Source organism: Chiloscyllium plagiosum, chromosome 7, assembly GCF_004010195.1.
Source record: "Chiloscyllium plagiosum isolate BGI_BamShark_2017 chromosome 7, ASM401019v2, whole genome shotgun sequence".
Classification (NCBI taxonomy): Eukaryota; Metazoa; Chordata; class Chondrichthyes; order Orectolobiformes; family Hemiscylliidae; genus Chiloscyllium; species Chiloscyllium plagiosum.
In genome coordinates this window covers 60,564,724-60,591,289 of record NC_057716.1, presented here as the reverse complement: position 1 = coordinate 60,591,289, position 26,566 = coordinate 60,564,724, and the positions used below count along the sequence as shown (strand labels likewise).

The window sequence follows — 26,566 nt, the reverse complement described above, 5'->3', positions numbered from 1 at the left end:
AGAGGGAAGGATACCACCATTGCACCACAACGGCAGATTGCATGTTAGGCATTATTGCAAAAGGAGGAAAAAAAATGTCTTGCTTCAATTGTATGGAGAATAATCCAGATCACAACTGAAATATTGTGTGTAGTTTGATCCCCTTATTTACAAAAAGATATACTCTCCATCAAGGAAACATAGCAGACGTTTACTAGAATAATTCCTGGGATAACAAGACTGGCCTGTGAATGAGATTGAAGAGGCTGAGCTGCATTCTTTGAGTAAGAAGAATCAGTGGTGATCATTGAAACCTACAGGATTCTTAAAGGGATGAGCTAAGTAGCTGCAGAAAAAAATGTTTCCCCTCACTGGGATATCAAAAATCAAGAACTCAGACTCTGAATAAGCAATCAGCTGTTTAGGAGGAATTTCTTCATTCAGAGGGCAATGAATCTTTGGAATTTTCCAGAAAGCTGTAAAAGTTCAAGTATTGAGAATGTTCAAGGATGTTCAAGGTGGATAATTTCTAAATATCAATGACATCAAAGGAGATGCAGCAGAGGCTGAGGTAGGTGACCATACAGAATGGTCTAAACCTGAACGCAATTCCTTCCTGGCAGGGACACCAAATGCCTTTTGAATCCATTGATACGCTGTCTCTCAGGACCACAAGACACGTGAAAGTGCTTTACAACCTTCCAAGTACTTTATGAAATACAGTCACGATGGGCTGTTCGGTTCAGCTGGGAGTTCGGATGAAAGATCGTGCGCATACAGTCATAGAGTTATGCAGCATGGTAACAGCCCTTCTGTCCAATTCCCAGACACCCTAGCCCAATTTGACCTAGTACTATGGACCAGCATTTGGCCCATAGCCCTCTAAACTCTTCCTATTCATGTTCCCATCCAGTTGCCTTTAAATGCTGTAATTATACTAGCCTCCACCACTTCCTCTGGTACCTCTTTCCATACACTACCCTCTGCATGAAAAAGTTGCCCTTTTAAATCTTTTACCTTAAACCTACACCTTCTAGTTTTGGACTCCCCTGCCCTGGTTTTTCCTATTTACGGTAGCCATGCCCCTCATGATTTTATAAACGTCGACAATGTCATCCCTCAGCCTCCGACACTCCAGGGGGAAAGCCCCAGCCTTTTCAGCCTTTTCCTATAGCTCCTGCGACATTAACCTCTGTTTCTGTCTCCAGCAGATGCTGTCTGATTTGCTGCTTATTTCTAACATTTTATTTCGTAGAACATTCTGTTTTTGGACTCGGTCAAAGTACTCTCGGTCAAAAAGAAAAAATTAACAAATAATAGCAGACCCTGTCAGAATCTGGAAGGTGTGCCATGGACCGGAAGTGGAACTCCTCCCTTCGCTTGGAGATAACCTGTAGGTGAATGCAGCAATGGTCCCAGCTGAAGGAAGACCGGGAAGCTGTGCTGGCAAGGCGCGGGATTTTAGCCAGTTAACCACCAGCTCCATCATACATGCAAGATATTTACATCTTTATCCTGCCAGCTTTATGTCTGAACTCTCCGGGTCTGGGGGATCTAATATATTCCCATATGGATTGCACACTTCATTCTTGACAAAGGGAGTTCCTTCAGATATAAGTAAATAGCTCTGTCACACGAACATGTATCTTTGTGAGAAACAGTTGGCCAGAGTGAAGTATGTAGCCGGAGTAACTGGTTGGAAATAACACTGACTTACATATCTGGAGAGGGAAGTGGCAGGGCACGGTACTAATTTAAATCACCTCGAAATGTTAAACATAACTCTTTGTCATTCATGTGAATATTAAACTACGGGGCACAGTCTAACTATAATTGGACATTATGCGTGGGGGGGGAAGGGAGGGAGTATTAAATACTTGCAATTTACACTCCAGGCGACGATATAGATTGGATTTGGGAAGTTAGAGAGTGATTTATTTGGCCTGGTTGTCTCTGATCGTAGCCCAATATCTTTTCATCATGGGAGTCTATTATATGCCATATCGAGAATACAGACCTAATAAGGTACTTGCAGCTAATGGTCTCGCTAATGTGTTTTCAGGGAATTCGTTTTCTTGATGAGGCTTTCGCCTTGAGACAACAATCTAGGAATATAATCAAGTTCATCACGAACATTCCGAATTCAGCCTTGAATGCACTTCACAAAAGATCGAAAGATAGACGGGGGACAACACAGGCTGGAATACTAAAGAGACATCAGAGAAGTTAGTTGGCGCATTTTTCCCCAAATATTCTGATAGATACTGAGTTATTTAAATTGCTTCTTCTGTGTAACACCCATTAAAAACAAATCATAGATAAGAGATGTGAAATGCCACTGTCTGACCTACATTGCGCGTGTTTTTAAGGGTCAGGTGCCACATCCAAAAACCGAGCTATATTATCCAGCAGCAGACAACTAGCCTGGTCTCGAACAGCAAACCGAGATCTTCAAAAGGTGAAATCTGCGAGGAAACTAACAAACCTGAGTCAACATTTCCCCATTCTCTAACAGCCCGCAAGTCCTTCTACAGATGTGCGGGAATGGTTGTCCTTTGCAGGTTGACTTGTGTTAGACACCGGTAATGAGTCCTTCCATTGCTCAAGTAACATTTTTTTTTCGAACGAAAGCCTGTCCGCTTGTTTTTATGATATTATTCGCACACTTACAGGACTCAAATATGATAAAGATATTAGCCATACTCCTGAAACGGCTGGAAATCAGGATTGCAGCAGCACAAGATATTGAATGTGACCTCTCAAAGATTCGACCCCTAAAAATGTAAAAACTGCGAAGTTATCTGAACACTAAACAAGCAGTCCTCTGCTCAGTCTATAGATCTTACCATTTAAACATTGCACTCGAAGCGAAGGGGATTAGAAAGAATATATATTTACACTCTATATGTTCCCCGTTTCTCAACATTTTGCATTCGTTTGCTAACGTTCAAAATTCATCTTTGTTACCGAGCAACAGCATTGCTCACTCCAGGCATAGACTGCCGCATGACACGTGAAACAGGTAAACTATTTGCTAACATATATATTGTAATTCGGAGATGCCGGTGTTGGACTGGGGTGTACAAAGTTAAAAGTCACACAATACCAGGTTATAGTCCAACAGGTTTAATTGGAAGCACACTAGCTTTCGGAGTGTCGCTCCTTCATCAGATGAAGGTGAAACTATATATAGTTTCGCATCAGAGTAACTCATGGAAAAGAATGTCATATTATAAGCACGTTATATTTGGAAAAAGCAACTTGTAAGCGCTGATCTAAAACCAGCGAAGGGTTTAAATAAACGAACAACAAACTGTTAGAGATTTGCTCTGTTGTGGTGTGTGCTGTGTTCTTGTTATATTCGGAAGGAAGGGCATTGCGAGTTGTTGTTTTTCAGGTGTTGAAATCCACAAAAGATTAGCGTCAATTACTGCTTCTAGTCAAACATCGAGTTTTATCTGAAGGTATTGAACATCTTTTGGTTAAAGTTCAAGTGAATCAAAGTTTTTAAAAGGGTGTCAAATGAAGTTAATGCTATTAGAAGATACCCGATCGAATTAATGGGCAGTAAAGATAAAAGGATTACAAAAAAAAACTGTCAAGCTGTTGTTTTGGGAGCACGCTTGCGGTTACATTTGTCAAAGAATTTAAAGCAAATTATCTACCATATATCCAATTATCCATTAACCTCACGATGGTTTCATCTTGTACATTGTTAACTGGTCTATAGTGAGACCGAAAAGCTCGGGGTCAAAAACCCAAACTCTTCAACATATTCTTCTTAGATACATTTCATAGATTTTGCATTGACACAAGCATATAGGTCTGTTGTAGAGCAATCGTTTTTAAATGCTATTAAGTGCTATGCTTGTTATTTAAAGCCCTGCAATCTAATGAACTGGACATATGTATATAATACGGAATAAAAGTACGTTTCTGATTTTATTCTAGAATATCTATAAAACTAAATGTTGGCTTCAAGGGAGGTTGACTGCGACTACTTGGGAATATCACACTACCCCAAAAGGAATGTATAATAGGGAAATCAAACTTAAAATTGAACGCTCAAATGCATCATTTTAAAATCCAACAATAGCATAAAAATGAAAAATTCCTTTCAAATCCGTACAAAATATATTCCTTTCTAATAGATTTCATATTAAGTTAGGAACTCATTTAGATCGTAATGAATAAAACCGGAAATGGAAAAGCTCGGGACAGATTTTCAATTACGATTAAAATGCCAACTAATTTAAATCGATTTCTGAACAGAAAAGGTTACCATAATACTCAGGTGTAAAGAGGCAGTAGGAAATGAGGCTATTAAATGAATAATAATTTCTACATATTCGCACGATTTACTGTCGATTTAGAAAGGGTTTTGGGCTTAGCTAGTGGAAGTAAAATCATATCCATGCCAAAGTTTGAGGCAGTCAACAGATCTGTCAAGCAAGCAATTGATTGTAAAGTCGCCCAAGAAATAGAAACATTAAGGTGCATTGCCACAAAAGCGCAATTAACGTGCTGACTTGCACCTTCAACTAACCGAGAACATGAGCATTACAAACTGGCACAGCATTTGTGCCAAGCAAAAAACAAAATGTTTCAGTGGACCTTAAAAAAATGAAGTTCGCGCGATAATATCGGGAAATCCAAATCTTTTAACGGAATCTTAGGAAATTTCCTAATATTTTGTAAAAGTGTAAGCGCGTAAGCGATTTTCTTAATTTAGGGAAGTCAAAGTATGATGAAAGGGATGTAATTCATAAGCATTACAATCCATGACTATTCAACTGTATTTGTTAATACGTGGTCAATAACTAGCTGCTGCGACAGTTAAAAAAAAATGATACGTTTAAGAGATTCTACAAACACGCAAAAGGAGGTCCTAGCGCAAAATGGAATACTATATCAAAGAATTAAATACTTGCAAGTCTTGGCAAAGATTTCACATTTTTTATTATTTCATTTTAGACATGAAATGTATACAAACTGGCAAAAAAAAAACAAATTCTGTGACATTCACTTCACAGACTGGAACGGGATGAAATGTTATCCATATACAAGCACGATAATATCTTTACAGAAATGGACAAAATTTACATATCAACCCTGAAAAGCATCGTGACCCTCCCCCCTCCCAATCCCTATTGCAAACAGACCATAATATACTTTCTTTGAGAGGAACTCTGTCATTTAAACAACGGGGCAGCAACTTCAGGAATTAAAACTCTATAATTCTACGTTTCTACAAAAAAAATGCATTAAAATCTTAGTCTATAATCCGGGCCATTCGAAGGCAAGTCACGCAAAATGCCACTGATCTACCGTTTAAAATAATCTGTACATGTGATTAGATAGAACTGGCTTACTTCCAACTACAAAAAGTTGGTCAAATAAGAATTGAATAAAAGTTTCCTGTACAGACACAATTTACATACCCCAAAGTTTCAATTGAAATACACGAAGGGGAGGGGGAGAAGAGAATGGAAGAGGAAAAGCGAAATGTCTGTACAGGTGAACACACTGCTTTTGAACTTCACAGTTTTATAATTATTTATCACAATAAAACACAAACAGGGTTTTAACAAAACACCGGCCTGTGCATCCGAGCCCAGGGTTACCATTGGTCACAGGCATCATCACCATCACCACCACAACCAGGGAGAGAAAAGGGCATCTTTGTGCAACAAATTAAACTCGATGTTGGCACCAGCAGGTTTGGCTTTTGGCATTTCCGAGGAGGGGGCGCAGGGGGTGATCAGTTTTAAAAGCCAGGCGGGAGTTTGCCCCGCGGGGCGCTCTAGGTGTGAGAGTAGAAGCCGTAAAAGGCCATCTCCTTGGCGCAGTTTTTCTCGCAGTCTCTCGGGGTCAGCGTCTCACTCTTCAGGGGAGACGGGCTCTCGGTGGCCGTGGCCGGGGCCGGGGCTGGGGCTGGGCCCGGAGGTGGGGGACCGTCCGCAGAGATGCGCCTCCTCTTGGCCTGTTCGTAGATACCCGAGTCTCCGGAGTCGATGGACTTGATGGACGACGGTGCCTCGATCCAGGCCGAGTCCGGCAGCTCCTTGGGTTTGGTGTCCTCGGCGGCGGCCGCCAGGGGCGAGCGGTCCGAGCCCGGCCCGGGACCCGGAGCCAAACCCTCAGCCGCCGCCGCCGCCGCTGCAGCCGCCGCCGCCGCCTCTTCCAGGTACGAGTTAGTGGAGGCTCCGCGGGCCCAGGGCAGCACCGAGCTCGATTTGCACGAGTACTGCGGGCTGCGTGCGCCCCAGCCGGACGGATCTGGGTAGTAGCCCAGGGGCCGGGTGCTGGCCTGCAGCGGCAGCGCCTTCACCCCGACCCCGTACGACAGGATGGCGTTGCCGGCGAAGTCGGTGTCGTACGCCGAGAAGTCGAGGCGGTTGTTGGCCGGCTGCTGCAGCGGGGTGACGAACCAGCGCTGCGGGGACGGTGTGGCCGGCTCCTCCGCTTGCTGCGGGGACAGCAGCCCGTTACTGTGGGGGACACTCCGCTCAGCTCCACCACCTCCACCGCCGCCGGCTCCTACTCCTCCTCCTCCTCCCGCCGCTGCAGCGCCCGGGCCGCCGTGGTGGAACCGCGCCTTGGCGTAGTTGTTCACAAACTGCTCCTGCAGGAAAGACTGGGTGACGGCGTATCGGCTGCTGGGGACGATCTGAGACCGGGGAGAGTCACTCGGCGACGGGGTGAGTCGGTCAACCTCGCAGCCAGTGTAGATCCTGTCAGTGAGCAGAGAAAAAAAAATCACAAGATGCATCAAAACCCATCAGTCACTTGCCTCCAGTTTTTAAGAAAGAAGCGGATTCACATCAGATTGACCACCCACCCAAGGATTTTAAAAGTCAGTAGGACCACATATTTTATATTTAAAAAAAAAGTCAGTGTCCAGTTCGTGTCTTGTTCCCCAGAGGACGCCACGAACATCTTGTGGCGAACTCTCTAGTAGAAACAAAACAAAAAGAGGACTGGAGAAAGCACAGGAGGTCTGGCAGCATCTGTAGAGAAAACGGAGTCAAACAAGACCTGCCATCGCTCCAGCACTTTCAGATTTCCAGCACTGTGCATTTAATACAATAGCTGCATCCTGCACTTGGCGCTTTTCCTGCGACGGAGCATTGGACATTAAGCATTTAAGAACACCACGTTAAGAAATACAAACCGAGCAGTCATATCTCCCTTTAACCATATCAAAAGCAACAGCTGCATTTTAACTAGTGATGTGTCAAGTGTCCAGATTTAAAATACTTTGACAACTCAATCGTTTACCAATTTTTTCCCCCCAAAAAAATCACAGCATTTAAAACGTAGGTGTGAACAGAATGTCATACCGTCCATTTAGCAGGTTTCTTAATAAAACAAATTGAAGTGCAAACTTACGTATCATAGTTATCTCTAAATCCTTTGGCAAAGGGATTGTGGTCTATTTTCAACTGTGTGATCTGTTGAACAAAATTTCAATAGAAATCAGTCACTCGTTTCTTAGCAACCAAACTATGTGCAGACAGATTCTTAAAACATTAATGTAAATTGCGTCGAAAATTATTTCTTCAAAAAATAAAAGTTATTTGTGAAATCGAGTGAGTCGACCACAATTGTCGTATAAACTGGGTTTCAGGGAGTGATTCTTTTCAATTACAACTGGCACAATTATGTCAGTGTTTTAATAATCAGGAATGCAAAGTGTTCAACAAATCCTCTAGAATGCCACATAAAATTCGTCAAGTGTAATGTAGTTGCGTTCCACTCAAAGGTTTGAAACGTGTTTCATTATGTCCCAGTGAAAAAAAATGTTAAATAATTATTCTTAAGTATAATTCAAACGTTTTGCATTCTCAATTAATTCCTTACATCTGTATTTTGATACGCGGTAACTGCTATGAACTGTGTTTCTGGGAAAGTGAAGGTCTGAACTCTGCCCGGCTGATTCGAATCCTCTGCTCCATCCTCATTCACTTCAACTACGTGTAGTCGAGGTTGATATTTATGGAGAGACTGTAGAACCACCATCTGTCAGGACAAAAGAACAACATGGAAATGCTTTATTTTTCTGTCTTTTTAAATCCACAGTCGGCTAAGTAAAAATCACGTTCCGTATATTTTAGCTTTTAAGCTGTCACACAACATCTCGTCAAAAACCAGCTTACATGTACCAAGGAATCGTCGGTCAGTTGATTTCAGTATATTAAGTCATTAAAACGTTGATTTTTTCCTTGGAATTCATTAACAATACACACAAAACGATCAGCTTTTAATCCAAACAAAGGCATTACCTGGCCGTTATTGTTCGATGCTCCCTTATTATTGGTCAATTTTAATTTGCCGAAGGAAATTTCTTGTCTCATCCAGTGAGCACCTGTGTTTGGCGAATCTGGGTGCATGTAGATCCTGTTACCTGTAGAAGACAGACATCCAGAAACAAGCACGGTCCGGTTAATTCAGTAATGGAACGTTACTTCCAATGTGGAAAAATGTATCGCAAGTCAGTAAAGTCATAAAATGCAGCAGGTTCGATTTAAGAATATTGGGGGAAAATAGTACAACTCTGGGAAACAATTACCAAATTAGTTATTATTCAACCATAGTCCCACTCGCTGATGTAAAGCGGCACAAGTTAGAATAACTTGCCTTGCACATTGGTATCCGCTTTCCCACAAGGAACCCATTTTCCTCCCTGGAATCGCCAGTGATTGGGATCGGCCAATATAATATCAACAAAGATATTGTAATGTGCAGTGGGGTCCAGACCGGAGATGTTAAAACTCAAAAATGGAAACATCCGCCTGAAACAGAGAGCAACATTTACGCAGGAAATAAATCAGATGGGCATTAAAACAGGCGTGTACTTGGTGTTGCACTCTGACATGCATTCTCAGTTCATTTGTTTTTTTGTGTGTAATTCAGCTTTTGAAAATGTTACGCATTGAGATTCTGGAAGATGTTTCTGCACATTTCCTTGCACCTCTTCAGAAATAATATCATTTTACATTTGGACTCCTCGAATAATTAATTTTAAAAAGTCTCAGGAACTGGTCACTCGCTTCAACCTAAACGCAACTTGTACAGCTCGTCACCCATTCTTAATCAGAACCAAACCTATCCGGTCTCTAGAGACTGGTAGAAATACGAAAGCCTGTTTCGCACCATCCCAAAGAAACAGACACGGTTATGTACCGGTAACAATGTTTCAACTGAAAATTTTGCCGATCAAGTAAGCTTTCGCTTTGTCTAATCTGGAATGGTAAAATTGCGCGGCATTGAATGAAAAAAAAACAAGTCCACTTACCTGCCTTGTTTCGTGATGATCATTTCTGTTTGATGTCTATGGAATTTAAGCCACAGTGGCCTATTACACAAGTACACCTGGGCTTTGCCGGGGACTAGTCCTGGTTGACCAGAAGAAAATTGATAGAAAGGTCCTCCCTGATAGCTATGTCCATACTGTTGAGGGTAAGGGTAACCAGCAGCCGGGTAGCCTTGAGGCGAAGAATTGGACAAAATACTGTTGTAGGCTCCATTCGTGATCACAGGATGGTGAGCCATATACCTGCTCGGACTGCTAATAGAAAAAGCGGGATGTGTTGGTCCATGCTGGCCAGTGTAAGGAAACATAGCACTAGGAGCAGCAGTCGGTTGCTGTGGTTGGCTCGATTGTGACAGGAGATATCTGTCTGCCGCTGATCCATCGAAATTATGACGAATTTCAGAGACCCCGTCCAAAACAGGAGAGAGCTTGCTTCTCTGGACGTCCCCCGACGCGTCCTTGGAGTCAGAAAAATTGTCTGTCTCTGATTGATTCGTCATCCCCCTGGTAATTTTTTTCAGAGGTGAACTTCTTTCGAGGTTGTCACTGGCCGAGATGATGGGATCATGTAAAGTAAGCTCACTGTTGGGATAAGTGCTATTCACATTCAGAAATTTCTTGGGGAGCATTATAGATGAAGATAAGCAGTGCTCCAACTGCATAGCTTAATAAGTAAGCACCTCACCCTATAGAAACCCTCGGCAGCAGATGCAAAAACCCAACCCGCTTGAAAGCAATTCTTTAAGCCCTCTCACAAAGGCTTGTACTAGTTTTTTACCTCTCCCCCCCAACCGAAAAGCGATTGGCCAATTGACACTTTGCAATAGTAGGGAAGGACTCACTTTTGATCTTCCCGGTTGCACAGCTAATGAAACGGCTCTTGCTATTGGTTAACCGCTGACAGTAATTTAATTAGACAGACATTAATTAGTATAATCACCTGAGTCCTAATGGCAATGATGGCAAATTGCAAGATGATCTCATTTTAGAAAGACAGTCTGCGTGTTACTAACAAGCAACCTTCCATCCCTGTTTTTGGATAGTGTTCCAGCCAGGAAGAGTCGACGGATACGACTGGGCGAAACTGGAAAGGATAAGGGTCCAATAAATTGTTGTAGAGTTGGCTTTTCCACATCTGCATTTACCGAAATACTGATTATTTAATGATCGGATAACAAAAACAAAAACTAGTTAAAACAAATGATTCAGTTACACGGAAAAATAATGTTTTCAACTATAAATAGAGTAATAGTCATGATTCGAAGAGCGGTGCTCTCGTAATTCAACAATTTAACAGGCATGCTCTTTTTGTGATCGGGTGTTCAAACAATATTTTTGTACTGGCGTACAGTTACTTCAACTGTACATATCACATTAGCGAATGTGTATTTCAGAAAGTCATCGTTGAAATATTTAAGACTCGCATAAAACTGACGCTGTCTTTGGGGTATCTTTTAATGGTCTTGGGAGCTTTTCAAAAATCTTTGCTTTTGAGTGCGCAATAATATAACCGAACACCAGGAACAAATGATTTTACACTTTTAGAAAACAATTATGATTCTTAAATTCTCACTCGAACATAAACAAATCATGAGATTTTGATCTAAAAATTCAATATTAATGCATCATGCTTTCAGCACATAGAGAACATTGATACTTTAAATATTAAGTAACTGTGAAGTTACAAAAGAATGTTTCAGCGTAAAGAACTAAGTACACTTTTACAAGTGGCTCGGTTCATTTCCTTTCTAATGACCTGGGAAAAGCACTGGGAATAAACTTGTTATACCTGATACATCCTCAAGACGGCTACTTAAGGAGTTGTATTGTTGAAAATAAACGTCACGCTTTCACGGCAGATTGGAACTCGCATCTCGAAAGCAATTCACAAAAGTTACACGCAAACCTTATCAATAGCAAATTACAAAATATATACTCAATTATATCTCACAAATCATTGGTCTAATTTGAGGGCGTTAGTCCATTTTAAGAGAAAGTCTCCCATTTCTACTCAAACTGCCAAGGCCGTATTGCGAAGCATTACTGATGTGAACAATTTACCCAATTATAAATTAGATTTTTTTCATATTCATGCAAAATGTAGGTATGCACACTGAAGTTGATTCAGATCAGATATTTCACAAGATTAAGAGAACGTAAAGAGTTAAACAATTTCACATTGAACCAAAAATATTTAGTAAAATATAGTCAGTGTATTGCCTTCTGAGAATCGGGAAGAATTGCTGTCAATGAAAGGGACTTCTTTTAATAATTATTCCTCGTGAATAACAGAATTCCCCCGTGATGTTCCGCACCACAGCTTGAAAAGGACCAATTATTTTTCTGTGTGAAAGAGCCCGTGATATGGTGGACACTGACAGTTTTTAATCGCTAAAAAGAAAGGCTTCTCTAAAATGGTACTTGAAATTGCATTGAGTATATTGGCTCCTCTGTGCGCTTTATTTTTCTACTGCAGCGAAAATGTAGTGTTTATAAGCACTTAGCATCGTTAAATTAAAAACTCAGCAAATCACAACCTACCTCCAAGATGATGAAAAACGGCCAAAAGGCCGTAGACATGACTAAACTATATAAGAATCAAAAGTCGACGCATAAAATGGGATTGAGTATTTCGGGATTTATTTAGAAACTAAGTACGCTAACGGTACTGGTGATCCTATATCAATACAACTCGAAGTTCCACATTCAAGATTCGGATCACCGTTATAATTGTTAAATCCATGTCAGGCTCGACTTTAAAAGTAACTTTTCAGGGCCATCATATTCCAGAGACCCATCATATTTGTTACCTACTTCATCGGCCGTCCATCACCATATAATTTTTAAAACCTGAAGGCCACCTTACTTGGATATATCAACTACTCCTGGGATTAATTCAACGTGACAACTGCCACGTTGTTTTTCGCTTACATTATATAAATGATTACACTCCAACCAACCCGAGAGATTTAACGACAGAGAAAGTGGCATAGCAATCGAGGGGAGAGCAAAGGGGGTTGAAGTGAATTTGCACATTTTCTACAAGGATTTTCTGTCATGTGTTTCCTTGGCTCATCTTCCTAATTACATTTTTATGTGATTACACAAATAGCTCACGCACGTATAATATGGTTCGGTGGACCTTAGCTTTCGAATCCAAAACTAGTAATGAAGACTATAACATCGTATACAAGATTGTCTTTAGTGAAATGTACATCCGTACTAGCATAAATACCCTGTGTAGGAAATTGATGTTTGTACAACTCTAGAATACTACTAAGGGTTCCATCCGGAACACTTGCTACTGAACTGGAAAAATGCACCAGCAGGAGAGTTAAAGACCTCTTTTCTTTCGATTACTGAATAACCTTGAAGAGGGAAAAGGAGGATGTCTTCTTCCAAAACAGAGAATATTCTAAATTTCAACCCTAAGAGTTTTGAAAACAATTCTTTAATCAGTAGGAAAAAGTCAATTTTCTTATAGCTGATTTCAGCAACAAGAACAGAGATGTTCAATGTTGACATCCCGGCACAGAGGGCAAATCGATTAGGCAAAATTAACTCCTTGCTGAAGTCGGCTTCTTTTACCTCCAAATTGGGACTTTTACTGTAGTTAAAATAAACCTTTCGGTAAAGCTCACATAACGATACCTAACAATATTATGAAAATTTTCAGCAGTTGTATTTAATTATGTTTCTTGTTCCAGGCTGACGTAGTGAGTTCAATATTGGAATAATTAACTGTTTAGATTATGCAAGAATACAGTTTATAGAACCAGTGAGAGACATCGAACTTTTTTTTAATAAACGTGTTTCCCTAAATTCCTTTCATGAAAATGCGAATTCCACCAACCTGTTACAAGTAAGTGATACAATCAATTTTAAAATATGATTACCTCTATTGGACGTATAATAGTTCAAAAACTGCCAAATCATAAATTACTGCTGGATCGTATCAAGGTTAATCATAACAGATAACATTTTCGTTTTCTTTTAAAAAAACTTGTCCGCCTTCTATCCATGAATTAATGGTTTGATGTATCTTAACATTCTTTGTGCCAAGCAGTTGGTTGAGAAATGTCATTCTTCACAGACGAGATTCTAGTTTGACCTTAGCATCTGCCATATTCACAGCTACGACCCTAGAGGTGTTAGACATGTGCTACCTCAGCAGCGCTGAACAGCTCTTAATAAACAAGGAAGGATCAGAGAAATGCATAACTGCTTTTGTGTGCCTGATTGAGGTTTGGCGCTTTAAAAATCCGCAGCACATCATTTTGAAGTCTTCAAAATGACGGAATCCGTTTCAGTACAAATCTGATGTTCGTGGCATTGAAGAGTTGTTACAAATTGAAGGGAAGATCTAACTTTATTGTTTGAGATATGATAAAAGTAAACTGACAATAAAATACTAAAATCAAAGTTGAGTATGAAGTTTAATCTTCAATGTATTTTTAAACAAGGAAAATAAGATCCATCTTCTTAACAATGGAATCAAAATAAGCAATGACAGGTTGCTCAGTGACACCATTGTTCGCAGGTCCCAACGTCTACACTTAAGTAAAGCTTTTAGCAGCCTCTGTATTACCAGTCAAACATTAATGATACAATTTTAAAAAAAACAATGCACTACTACTTTACATTTCATTATTTAAATACAACTGTATCCAACATGGCTGCTAGGCACTGCACAATATTTGAAGTCATCACAACATCCACATGCTCTTCCAAATGGCGTTTTGGATCCTATGAAACAATTAGGTTACAAGTTATTGAACAAATAGATCATTTTCAAGGTAGTCAATTATTTTCCAAAAAAAAACATTTATCTAGTTTCTTGCGTTGTTGTAACATTAATATTTTGGATACTCTACAATGGCACCTAAAACAAGCCATTATAATGTCTACATTCTTCAGTAACATTAGCAGATCATTTTATTCAATGCAACTGTGAAAATATTTTACAACTTTTACAAATAAAACAATTAAAAGCTAAAAATTAAACAATTTTTAGATTCCATACCAGAAAAGGAAATACATATTGCATATGATTCATATTTTTGAGATCATTACAACAGCGCAATTCAGTAGAGAGATCAAATCAATCACCACAATTCTCAGACTGGAACACAGTTTAGAACAAAGATTCTCAAACTAGAGACCATGGGCATGCCAGTGTACCTGCAGTTGATCATTACTTTGATTTCCTTTGTTGACTCAAGTGACACAGCAAAGAGTGTGCTCACCAGACAATTTGAAGTCAAGCTTGGGAGCTTAATAAACTTGGATATTGAGATACTGGTCCGCACTGCCAAGTGTGCTTAGCAATGGCAGCTCCAGAAACAGATAATCAGATTAGAAGAGCTTAGACTGATTTATAATCCTTGCAGAGCCGACAATGAGCTCTGCACACTGGAAATGGACTGAAATTGCTTGGGCTAGAGCTGGGTGATGTAAAAAGGTGCTGCCATATGGCCTTTATCTGAGGGCACAGAAAGCCAACCAAGCCAAACTTTATAAGGCAGCTGGGCCTGTGGTTGAACCTGAACTGAAGTCATGGTCTCAGTTGCTGGAGGCTTCCCCCAGTGACAAACATCCTGCGCACTAGACAGTCTATCAGTAATACCACTGCAAAGCCAGAAGAAAACACCCTGAAACACTTAGGAACTAAGCAGTGAGTTTGTAGGAGGTAGAGGGATACAACTCTGAATGGTGCCAGTGTTCGTTATAGGAGCCATCAAACTTAAATCCCCTCTCGAAAGAGCAGAGTCACATGGATAAGTATTCAACAGGCATTATGCTGAAACTAAGATTATCTTTCAACTGAAAGGCAAGGACTGGTAAGGAATAGTCAACATGTCTTTGTATGTGGAAAATCATGTCTCACTAGATTGAGATTTCCTGAAGTAACGAAGAGGATTGATGAGGGCAGAGCGGTGGATGTGATCTATATGGACTTCAACAAGGCTCCTCATGGTAGACTGGCGAGCAAGGTTAGATCACATGGAATACAGGGAGAACTAGCCGACAGAACTGGCTTGAAGGTAGAAGACAGTGGATGATGGTGGAGGGTTGCTACTCAGACTGGAGGCTTGTGACTAGTGGTGTGTCATAAGGATCGGTGCTGGTTCCACTGCTTTTTGTTATTTCTATAAATGATTTGGATGTGAACATAGGAGGTATAGTTGGTAAGTTTGCAGATGACAAAGAATGGAGGTGTAGTGGACAACAAAGAAGGTTACCTCAGGGTACAATGGGATCTTGATCAGATGGGCCAATGGGCTGAGGAGAAGCCAATGGAGTTTAGTTTAGATAAATGTGAGGTGCTGCATTTTGGAAAGGCAAATCAGAACACGACTTATACACTTAATGGTAAGGTCCCGGGCTGTGTTGATGAACAGAGACACCTTGGAGCGCAGGTTCATATTTCCTTGAAAGGATAATGAAGGCGGCAATTGGTATGCTTTCCTTTATTGGTCAGAGCATTGAGTATAGGTGGTGAGAGGTCAATTTGCAGTTGAATAGGATATTGGTTAGGCCACTTTTGGAGTACTGTGTGCAATTCTCGCCTCCCTCCTATCGGAAGAATGTCATGAAAGTTGGAAAGGTTCAGAAAAGATTTACAAGGATGTTGTCACGTTTGGAGGGTTTGAGAGTTAGGGAGAGGCTGGATAGGCTAGGGCTGTTTTCCCCTGAGCATCGGAGACTGAGGGGTGACCTTATAGAGTTTTATAAAATCATGAGGGGAATGGATAGGGTAAATAGACAAGGTCTTTTCTATGGGGAGGGGGAATCCAGAACTGAAGGGCATTGGTTTAGGGTGAAGGGGGAAAGATTTAAAAAGGGACTTAAGGGACAACTTTTTCACGCAAAGGGTAGTGCGTGTATGGAATGAGCTGCCAGAGGAAGTGGTGGAAGCTGGTATAATTACAACATTTAAAAGGCATCTGGATGGGAATATGAATAGGAAAGGTTTAGAGAGATATGGGCTAAGTGCTGGCACATAGCACTAGGTGACTTCAGGACATCTGGTCGGCATGGACGAGTTGGCCCTAAGGGTCTGTTTCCTTGTTGTACCTCTCTATGATTCTTATGAATGTAACATTAAAGTTTGGATATTACCAATTATATTAATATTCACTAAAGCAGACAGCCCAAGCTAATTCCTTTAAGAGGACACTGATGAACATTTGATTCTGAAATATAAATGTATAAGGAATTCGTAACATAGTTTAGAAGGGGGAAATGGGTCCACAATTACAAATCAATTTGAGAAATGCCCCTTCAACTGAAAAGGTTGTGAACCACTAATTTAGTCAGCTACCATGGTTAAACATATTTTCCTTCCAGACAAGATTATTCAGTAAAGATTTTTGTCCAGTTTGCTGTGTTTCTTTTCAATTAGCATTGATCACAATGAAGATTATTTAGAGATAGTAAAATATAATGATGTTAATTAAGCTAGTTAGTCACAGGAATGGAAGAACCTCATATAAAACTTCTCATTGCAATTAAGATAGTGCCTTGAAATTGTAGATATATAGAGGTTTTGTAAATTTTATTATTGCAACTTGCTGTTTTTGTAAAGAATCAGTCACTGAGGTATTGAGCACCTTAAAATGTCCTCCTGTCCTGCTTAGTCATCTGAAAAAAGTTAATGACTTTAATCATTAAAAGTTCAGGGGTGCCAAATCTACCCCAGTGAGAAGACTGTGGTGTTTGTACCACTCCAAAGCGTATATAGGATGTGGGCATCACTGGTTAGGCCAGCATTATCAGCTTACCCTAAACTGCATTGAAGAAATTGGTGGTGAGCTATATTCTTGAACCACTGCAGTCTTTGGGATACATGGACACTAAAGTGCTGTTATGAAGGGAATTCAGGATTTTGACTGACAATGAAGGAACAACAATATAGTTCGAAGTCAGGATGGTGTTCAAGGAAAATCTGGGAGGTAGTTTTGTTTCCATATTAGCACATCATCTAGGTTGATGTAGCACTCAGCTATCAAAAGTGCTATCTTTCAGAGGAGATACTAAATCAAAGCCCCATCTGCCCTGAAGTTGAGATAAAAATGTCGTATTAGCATCTAAAGTTCTCCCCGTTGTTCTTATGAATATTTATCCCTCAGCTAAAATGCTAACATTGCCAAAAAGATTCTAATATTTACCTCATTGCTGTAATTGGTATCTTGTTGCTACACTACAACAGTGACTGAACTTTAAAAGTAGTTCATTAGTCTTACAGTTCAGAGACATCTTGGTTGTGAAAGGTGCAATATAAACGTAAATTTTTTTCTCTTTTGTTTTAGAAAAAGCTCTTAAACGTTCTTCAGAAATGTCCCATTAAGCTTATATAGTGTCCCTCTATCCCTTCTGCTAAACTGCATCACATTTCTCTTCTCCCCTTTAAATTCCTTCAGCCACTTATCTGCCCATTCTGTTAGCCCATGTCTTGTGCAATCAATTGGTATGATCCTCATTGTTTACCACAGCTCAAAGTTTTGACAAATGTAAATATTTTACTCTATTACAATGCCCAAATCATTTATATCCCTTATCAGGTGATTCTTACACTGATCTTTAGAAACCACCAGCCTTTCCAGTACATCCATCAATTTTCATCTCATCCATTTCCTTTAACATCTTTGCTTCCACATTTATTTTATTGATAAACACCGAAAAAGTACTAATCACATGCCCTGTGCTTTTAAGCACATATACTAATTCCTTTGTCCTGAAAGATCCCACCACACCTATTTCGATCTGCTTCATAGTTAGGAGTCAGATGAAGATTTTCGGGTAACCTTTTAGGTTAGTTACTTAATTTTAAAATATATTAATGGGAGGTGCATGTCTTTGATTGGGCCAGCCGTACTTGGCTGCAAAAAACGGTTATGAGATGCCTTCTTGAACTGCTCCAATCCTTTGGGACCCATGAAGCTGCTAAAGGGTGAATTCCAAAATTTTGATGTAGTGTCAGTGAAGAATAAGCAATTTTGTTCTGTTTGTGGTCTGGTGGGGAACTTGCAGATAGTGATATTCCCATGTATCTGTTGCCCCTTTCCTTCCAGGTTGTAGAGGATGCAGGTTTAGATTGTGCTGCTGAAGGAGTTGCTATAGTGCATCTTGGAGACAGTAAGGACTGATGCCACTGTGCACGCTGGGGAAGAGACTGCATGTTGTTGGGGATGGATGGATGGGTGCAAATCAAGTTGGTCACTTTGTCGTGGATGGTGTTGAGCTTTTTGGAGCTGCACCCCTCCAGGCAAGTAAACAATATTCATCATAATCCTAACTGTGCCTTTCAGATGGTGGACTGGCACTGGGGAGACAGGAGATGGGTTATACCCTACAGAATTCCTAGTCTCTGACTTCCTATCGCTACAGTATTTATATATAGCTATTTCAATTAACTATAGCTATGGTAACCCTGAGGATGTTAATAATGGGGCATTCAGGGATGGCCATGCCATTGAATGTCAAGGGGAAGAGTGTTAGATTCTCTGTTGTCAAAGATAGCCATTGTCTGGCACCTGTGTGGTCTGAAATGATCCTTGCCATACTATTCTCATAATCTCTCTTTGCCAGTCTTGAGAAACTTGACACATATCATATACCCTATTTGTTTCATCATATTCTCTACTTTCCTCTTGTATGTAGAGTCATTGCTTTGGTTCTCCTACCGCTCCCTCTTGTAGGAATAAACTGCGCTTGTCTCTGATAAATCCCCTCTTACAGATCACCCATTGTTCCATTACTGCTTTTCCTATCAATATTTGGTTTCAATTTGCCATGTCTACGCTCCCTCTCATCCCATTCACGTTAGCCTGCTTACAACTTAGAAGTTCTACTTTTAAATTGTTCCTTCTTTTCACTATTACTACTCTGAAGCTTATATTTAGGTCATTTTTACTCAAGGTTCTCCCACCACACGTGGTCAGCTGGGCTACCTGATTCCCAACAGCAGATCCAGTAATGCTTCTTGCATATTTGGATTAAGAACATACTGATTAAGGAAGCTCTCATGAACACATTCCAGAAATTCCTCTTCTTCCTTCACTTTAACAACACTCTAGTATAGTTCTTGCACAGATTTCTGATTTCCCTCCACAAATATTTCTCTCTTTCTTTTCTTGTTTGGAGGCACATGGGATACTTCCAGCAGCACAACCTTTTGCTCAACGAACCAAATAGATTCTGTCCATGCGCCCTTAAAGGCATCCCCTTCCCAAAAAAATGCATTTCCTGATCAGTGCTGCCACTTTCCTTTTCTCTTTCATTATCTTTCTAAACATTTTGTATTGTTGACGATGAAGCATACAATTCTCACCATTTTTAAGCCACATTTCCTTTTTTGCTACTCCAACATATTTCAAAATGACTTATGCTCACAGCTTACCAACACGATTCCCCATCTTTGTACATTTACATACATGTATTCTAAACCTGCTTTGTTTTCCTTGTAGTTATATAGTCATAGTGACGTACAGCACGGAAACAGACCCTTCGGCCCAACTCATCTTTGCTGACCAGATATCCTAACTAATCTAGTCCCATTTGCCTGCACTTGACCCATGTCCCTCTAAACCCTTCCTATTCATATACCCAAACAGACATTTTTCAAATATTGAAATTGTACCAGCCTCCACGACTTCCTCCGGCAACCCATTCCATACACGCATCATCCTCTGCATGAAAAAGGTGCCTCTCAGGTCCCTTTTAAAATTTTCCCCTCTCACCCTAAGCCTATGCCCTCTAGTTCTGGACTTCCCCACCCCAGGGAAAAGACCTTGTCTATTTACCCTATCCACTCCCCTCAAGATTTTATCAACCTCCAGAAAGTCACCCTCCGACGCTCCAGGGAAAACAGCTCTAGTCTATTCAGCCTCTCCCTATAGCTCAATCACTCCAACCCTGGCAACATTCTTGTAAGTCTTTCCTGAACCCTTGCAAGTTTCATGGCATCCTTCTGATAGGAGGGAGACCAGAGTTGCACACAATATTCCAAATGTGACCTCACCAATGTCCTGTACAGCTGCAAAATGATCTCCCAACTCCTGTCCTCAATACTCTGACCAATAAAGGAAAGCATACCAAATGCCTTCTTCACTATCATATCTAGCTGTGACTCCACTTTCAAGGAACTATGAACCTGCACTCCAACGTCTCTTTGTTCAGCAACACACCCATTAAGTGTATAAGTCCTGCCCAGTTTTGCCTTTCCAAATGCAGCATCTCACATTTATGTAAATTAAACTCCATCTACCACTCCTCAGCCCACTGGCCCATCTGATCAAGAACTTGTTGTAATTTGAGGGAACCTTCTTCGCTGTCCATGATACCTCCAATTTGGTGTCATCTTACTAACTACACCTCCTTTGTTCACATCCAAATTATTTATAGAAGTGACGATACACAGTGGACCCAGCACCCATCCTTGTGGCAAACCATTGGTCACAGGTCTCCAGTCTGAAATGCATAGCTCCACCACCACCATCGGTCTACCACATTCAAGCCAGTTCTGTATCCAACTGGTTAATTCTCCCTGTATTCCATGAGATCTAACCTTGTTAATCAGTCTACCAAGAGGAACGTTATTGAACACCTTACTGAAGTCTATATAGATCATGTCCACCGCTCTGCCTTCATCAATCCTCTTAGTTACTTCTTCAAAAAAAACTCTATCAAGTTAGACAGAAATGATTGCCCATGTACAAAGACATGTTGACTATCCCTGATCAGTCCTTGCTTTTCCAAATACATGTAAATCCTGTCCTTCAGGATTCCCTCCAACAACTTGTCCACCAACATGTCCACCAACATCATCATGCTCACCGGTCTACAGTTCCCTGGCTTTTTCTTACCACCCTTCTGCAACAGTGGCACCATGTTAGCCAACCTCCAGTCTTTTGGCATCTCACCTGTGACTATCGATGACACAAATATCTCAGCAAGAGGCCCAGCAATCACATTCCTAACTTCCCATAGAGTTCTAGGGTGCACCTGATCAGGTCTGGGGATTTATCCACCTTTATGCATTTCAAGACATTTAGCACTACCTCCTCTATAATATGGACATTTTCAAGATGTCACCATCTATTTTCCCACATTCTATATCTTTCACGTCCATCTTCACAGTAAACACTGATAAAATACTCATTTAGTAGCCTCCCCCATCTCCTGCGGCTCCACACATAGGCCATCTTGCTGATCTTTGAGGGGCCCTATTCTCTCCCTAATAACCCTTTTGTCCTTAATGTATTTGTTGAATCCCACTGGATTCGCCTTAACCCTATTTGCTAAAGCTATCTCATGTCCCCTTCTTACCCTCCTGATTTTCTTAAGTATACTCTTGCTGCCTTTATACTCTAAGGATTCACTCTATATCCTGTCTATACTTGACATATGCTTCCTTCTTTTTCTTAACTAAACCCTTAATGTCTCTAGTCGTGCAGCATTCCCTACACCTACCAGCCTTGCCCTTCACCCTAACAGGAACATACTGTCTCAGGGCTCTTGTTAAGTCATATAAATCTGCACCCATCTAATGTTATATTATGTCCTTCTCTAGTACTATCCAACACACACTTTTATGCACCATATTCCTCTTTTCTACTTGCACATGTTGGAGCTTATCTCTCTGCTAATTTAAACTCTTCCCTAGCACAGTCACTATAATAACACTAGTTTTAGTTCTTTGGAGGTGCAAGTTGTCCCCTTTGAATAGACGACTCCCACCTCATAATTAGTCCCATTGCCTTACACAATGCCTCCAGTTATGCATTGATCCTCCTGCTCTTCCCATTTCTATTCTCCCTGCTGTGAGTTAACCACTTCCGTGATTGTACACTTTAATTTTCTTCCTAGCTCCTGAAAGTTAAACTATGGGACCTTATCCTGACCTTTTCTGTTGGGGGTTTCATTGTACAATTCTGGGTAATTTTCATCCCTGTAAAGAATATTCTACATCCTATGATGTCCTTTACCATGCCACCAGAGAAACAACATACCATGCACCATGTCATTCACAATGACAGTGGTGAAAATTAAATCTCCTAATTTTCGAATGCACTTCTACACTTTGGTGTTCCTTCCAGTGAATTGATACCATAGTCTGGCTTGAATGCCTTAAAAATACTGTCATCCTCCATTGCTGAGTAATGGTTTTTAAGAGTGACACACGCTAAAAAACTCCAGTACTTCCTGATCTTCCTATTCTGCTGGATAGTCAGCAATCTGCTATTCTGAACTCAGTCTTAAGTGTGAGACAGCCTCTTCCTTGAATGTGCAATTTCAGAGACTCCAGTTATCTCAAGCTTGGAAAATCTCAGTAGAGGCTCAAGCAGGTAGAGAAACTTGCTCCTCACACATCCCCAAGACACATTAAGTGTCCTAAGGTTTCCACATGGAATTGTATTGCCTTTCCTTTCACTTTAATTATTGTAATATTTCCTAACTTTTATTTTGTTGTCTCTTTGTTAGCCTCTATAGTGAAAACTGATTCAATAACTTTCCAATTTCAGCATCATCTGCATGTTTACCTGGCTAATCCTTGAGCGTATGCATCCCTATGTTAAACATTTTTTATAAAAACTTGTATGTCTGTAGAATACTTCATTTATATTTATATTCATATCGTCAAAACAATTGCTTTATCCCTTTGCTAAATTCATATTTCTTATCATCTTTTATTTATTGTTGGTGGATCTCTTCCTTTAAATTTTATACACACCTCAAATTTTTGCAAGACATAATTGATATTTTATTTTTATTTTACATTGGAATATTTCCCTCCTGAAATGAGGATAGGACTAATACAGTTATTGGTAGGGCCTTACAGAGTGTTGCCGAACAAAAAGACCTAGGATGGAAGTGCATAGCTCCTTGAAAGTGAAGTCACAGTTAGACAGGGTAGTGAAGGTGGAGTGTGGTACACTTGCCTTCATTGGTCATTGCATTGGGTACAGAAATTGGGATGTCATGCTGTGGCTGTACAAGACATTGGTGAGGCCACTTTTAGAATGCTGTGTTCAATTCTGGTCTTTCTGCTATAGGAAAAATGTTGTTAAACTGGAAAGGGCTCAGAAAAGCTTTATAAGGTTGTTGTTGGGATTGCAGGATCTGAGATAAAGGAAGAGACTGAATAGGATGGGGTTATTTTCTCTGGAGCATCGGAGGGCTAAGGGTGACCTTAGAGGTTTATAAAATCATGAGGAGCATGGATAGGGTGAATAGCCAAGATCTTTTCCCCATGATAGAGAGCATAAGTTTAAGGTGAGAGCAAGATTTAAAAGGGACCTGAGGGGCAATTTTTTCCATGTATGGAACAAGTGGCCAAAGGAAGTGGTGGAGGCGGGTACAATCACAACATTTAAAAGGGATCTGGATGGATACATAAAAAGGAAGGGATATGGACCACATGCTGACAAATGGGACAAGATGAGTTTAGGACATCTGGTCAGTGTGAATAAGTTTGACTGAAGGGTCTGTTTCTGTTGTAAATAATTAAATTACTCTTTTCTGTAAACACCACCCATGAGCCCACCTGTCAATACCTTTCTTCAGTTTACCTTTTTATAGCTCCATTCCTATTTCATCACAATGGGCCTTTTTGTCATTTGTTACCTTGTTCTCTGTATCTCTGACACTCAATTATTATCTTGAATCTTAAGACATAACAGTCAGTCCTTCTTAGCTGTTTTCCTACACTTACTTTGCCCATTTGCGTTAGTTTAATGTGTATTTGGTCAGGAAACAGTCTTTTATACATTGTAAAGATGTCACTCTCTTCTCCCCTTTCACTTTTTTTCACTGTCAGTTTAATTGGGAATAAATGAAGGCTCACATAATTTGATGGTATTAACCACCTCATTTAGTCAAAATATCTCCCAACACTTCCTTTTCACTATTTGGTGGCAAGTCGTGCACCCTTAATACTGTGATCAATCACTAATTATTCGTCACCAGCTATATGGATTCTGCTTTATTGCTTTGTTAGTTCAATGCTACTTGCTACTTTCATTACTTTATTCCTGATGAACACACAATTCTCTCATCACTCTTTCTTCCTTTCCTATTATTTCTAAGCATTTTATAGCCTGCAATAATTAAATGCCAAACAGTTAATGTGTTTAGACCATGTTTCTGATTACATCAGTTTCTTCAGTTGAAACGATTGCCTACATTTTTCCTGTTTTGCCGCTGATGAGCTCGACATTGCTGTACAGGTAATGTATTATTGACTTATCCTTCATTAGTCATGCTTTAGTTCACTAGGTACTTTATCACATCCCACAAGCTCTTCTAGTCTGGAAATATTTGTTATTCTTGTCTCTTTTGTACTTTGATCTATGTTCTCATCCCTTTCTTATATATTTAAGTTAGAATATTGGAAATAATATTTAGTCCTCGTTGGATACATTGGTGTCAAGGGAATGGCATGATACAAGATAAACTGGATAATGAGCTAGCTGTTAGGCTATCAGCATTTGCAGGCTAACTTTTAGACACCATAAATCAAGGATCAAAACTATGAGGATTTGTGGTTTATGATAATAATTGATAGTAGACAACCTTTTTTCTATATGGACAGGCTGTATTAACAATGACGACTCTGCAGATAAAGGGTAAGCAATACACATAGGCAGTCCATTGGATTGGCACTACATCCATTAACTTAAAACATTCACTTCTTTTACCACTGGTGCACATTGGAAGCAACGTGTACAATATACAATATGCACTACAACAAACTCCTGTCACTTTCTAAATCCAGGATGTGCTGCAATCTGGAAGGACAAGGTAACAGCACATTGGATCATCACCTCCAAGCACAAGCCATCTTGAGTTGCAACAGTAATGTGTTCCTTCACCATCACCGAGTTAAAAACCTGAACTCCCATCCCAACAATTCGGTGGATGTACCAACACCACATGAACTACAGCAGCTCAAGGCAGTGGCTAATAGGGATGGGCAGAAAATGCTAGTTTTGCGAGCAATGTTCAAATCCCATGAAAGCATATTAAAAAAAAGGTTAGTGGAATGAGCAAACTTGTGCAAATTATGCCAAGAAGCATCAGGTAACATTTATTAGCAAGGAAATCTAACAAAGAATAGGAATCTGGATTAAACGGAAAGCTACTAAATTTTGAGCTATGATGACATAAATCATTGAGTGTTACAACATCGAAACAAGAACAAGAAGGATTAAAACAAAACAGTAATATTCCGGGCTTCATAAGACAGAATACAAGAGCAATATCATTGAAATTTGTACAAAGCAATGACTAGACTATCACTTGGAGTTTTTGGTGTATAATCACAGGAGAAGCACAAAAACTACATTCGGTTCAGATTAATCAGGGTGAGAAATGGTGATTTCAGAAGAGATGGGAGATATGGTGATACTTTTACAGAACCAAAGTATCCCAAGATGAAATTAGCACGTCATTATTTTTAAATATAAATGGTGATAATGATGGTAGAAGTTGCATACTCTCCCACTCTTATCACGTGCCACTGATGTGTATTGGAAGGATTTTCAGGTAGATAACCAACATGTATGGTTCTGTTAGGAACATACCAAACTAAATGCAAAGTGGCAATCAACAGCATAATGATGGATATTAGGAGAAGTTTTCTTACATGGATATTTGATAGAGCATGTCATGCTTTGCCACTAAGTGATCGAGATAGAGACCTCTACATTTGCAGAAATGATCATTGAAGAAGATCTATTAGGGATAATTCAAGACAATTTGGTTGCCCTTGCAAACAGTTGGAACAAATTTGTTGATCCAATGAGCTCTCTCTTTGCTGAAAACATCTATAATTAATTTCACCAGGGATACTCGAGCAGTTGGCTTGAAGGACAAACTAATTTTAAGATTAATCAATCCTTAAAATATTATTCCAGAAATCATGACATCAAGGAAGATCTAAATGAAGATTTCTAAACATATTCATGGTATTTCCAAATTATCTCTTATCCTGGTCATCAAATCATCTGTGAATAGCTGATTTTGGGAAAAGCATGCTCTAGGTTATTCAGACATTCCATACTTACTTGTTTCCCAACATTTTTAATTGCTAGTTGTTCTGGAGTCATTTTATCCTCCTCCTCTACAGCCTAGAAGGAAAATACATATTCGAATGTAAAGTTTATCATTATCTCAGCTAGACATTTAAGGCCATTTAGTATAAAGTTTTTTAAACAAGGAGTAAAACAATTTTTAGCTGGCCATTGTTTTATTAATATGGAGGAGTTA

At 40.0% G+C, this 26,566-nt stretch overlaps 2 protein-coding genes across 4 annotated transcripts in view; both read right to left on the bottom strand.

Annotated features, from left to right (window-relative positions):
* Positions 1 to 4,921: 4,921 nt before the first annotated feature.
* LOC122551631 (T-box brain protein 1-like) lies at positions 4,922 to 11,610 on the bottom strand. 2 transcript variants are annotated; one of them, XM_043693865.1, is made up of 7 exons: positions 11,085 to 11,610; positions 10,236 to 10,379; positions 8,620 to 8,774; positions 8,265 to 8,386; positions 7,843 to 8,001; positions 7,372 to 7,433; positions 4,922 to 6,713 (listed from the first exon to the last, which is right to left on the bottom strand). In XM_043693865.1, exons 2-7 carry the CDS (start codon positions 10,277 to 10,279, stop codon positions 5,783 to 5,785), a joined length of 1,473 nt encoding a protein of 490 aa, XP_043549800.1. In that variant the 5' UTR covers positions 10,280 to 10,379; positions 11,085 to 11,610; the 3' UTR covers positions 4,922 to 5,782. The 2 variants fall into 2 exon arrangements, with proteins under 2 accessions (XP_043549800.1, XP_043549799.1); XM_043693864.1 differs by lacking the exons at positions 10,236 to 10,379; positions 11,085 to 11,610 and adding an exon at positions 9,278 to 10,173.
* Positions 11,611 to 13,712: 2,102 nt separating this feature from the next.
* psmd14 (proteasome 26S subunit, non-ATPase 14) overlaps positions 13,713 to 26,566 on the bottom strand; it is a 108,624-nt gene continuing 95,770 nt past the window's right edge. For both annotated transcript variants that reach the window (XM_043693868.1, XM_043693867.1), the window contains exons 10-11: positions 26,365 to 26,427; positions 13,713 to 14,041 (exon numbers count right to left, since the gene is read on the bottom strand). In XM_043693868.1, coding sequence (XP_043549803.1) covers positions 13,943 to 14,041; positions 26,365 to 26,427 — 162 coding nt within the window. In that variant the 3' untranslated portion in view covers positions 13,713 to 13,942. The remainder of the gene's footprint in view (positions 14,042 to 26,364; positions 26,428 to 26,566) is intronic.

What these genes read in the sequence shown, in the direction of transcription:
- LOC122551631 (XM_043693864.1), bottom strand. Translation starts at nt 9,957, where the DNA reads ATGCAGTTGGAGCACTGCTTATCTTCATCTATAATGCTCCCCAAGAAA. An exon ending in CATCGAACAATAACGGCCAG is followed by an intron (nt 8,002 to 8,264) that starts GTAATGCCTTTG and finishes TTGTCCTGACAG; the next exon opens with ATGGTGGTTCTACAGTCTCT. An exon ending in CCGCGTATCAAAATACAGAT is followed by an intron (nt 7,434 to 7,842) that starts GTAAGGAATTAA and finishes TTTGTTCAACAG; the next exon opens with ATCACACAGTTGAAAATAGA.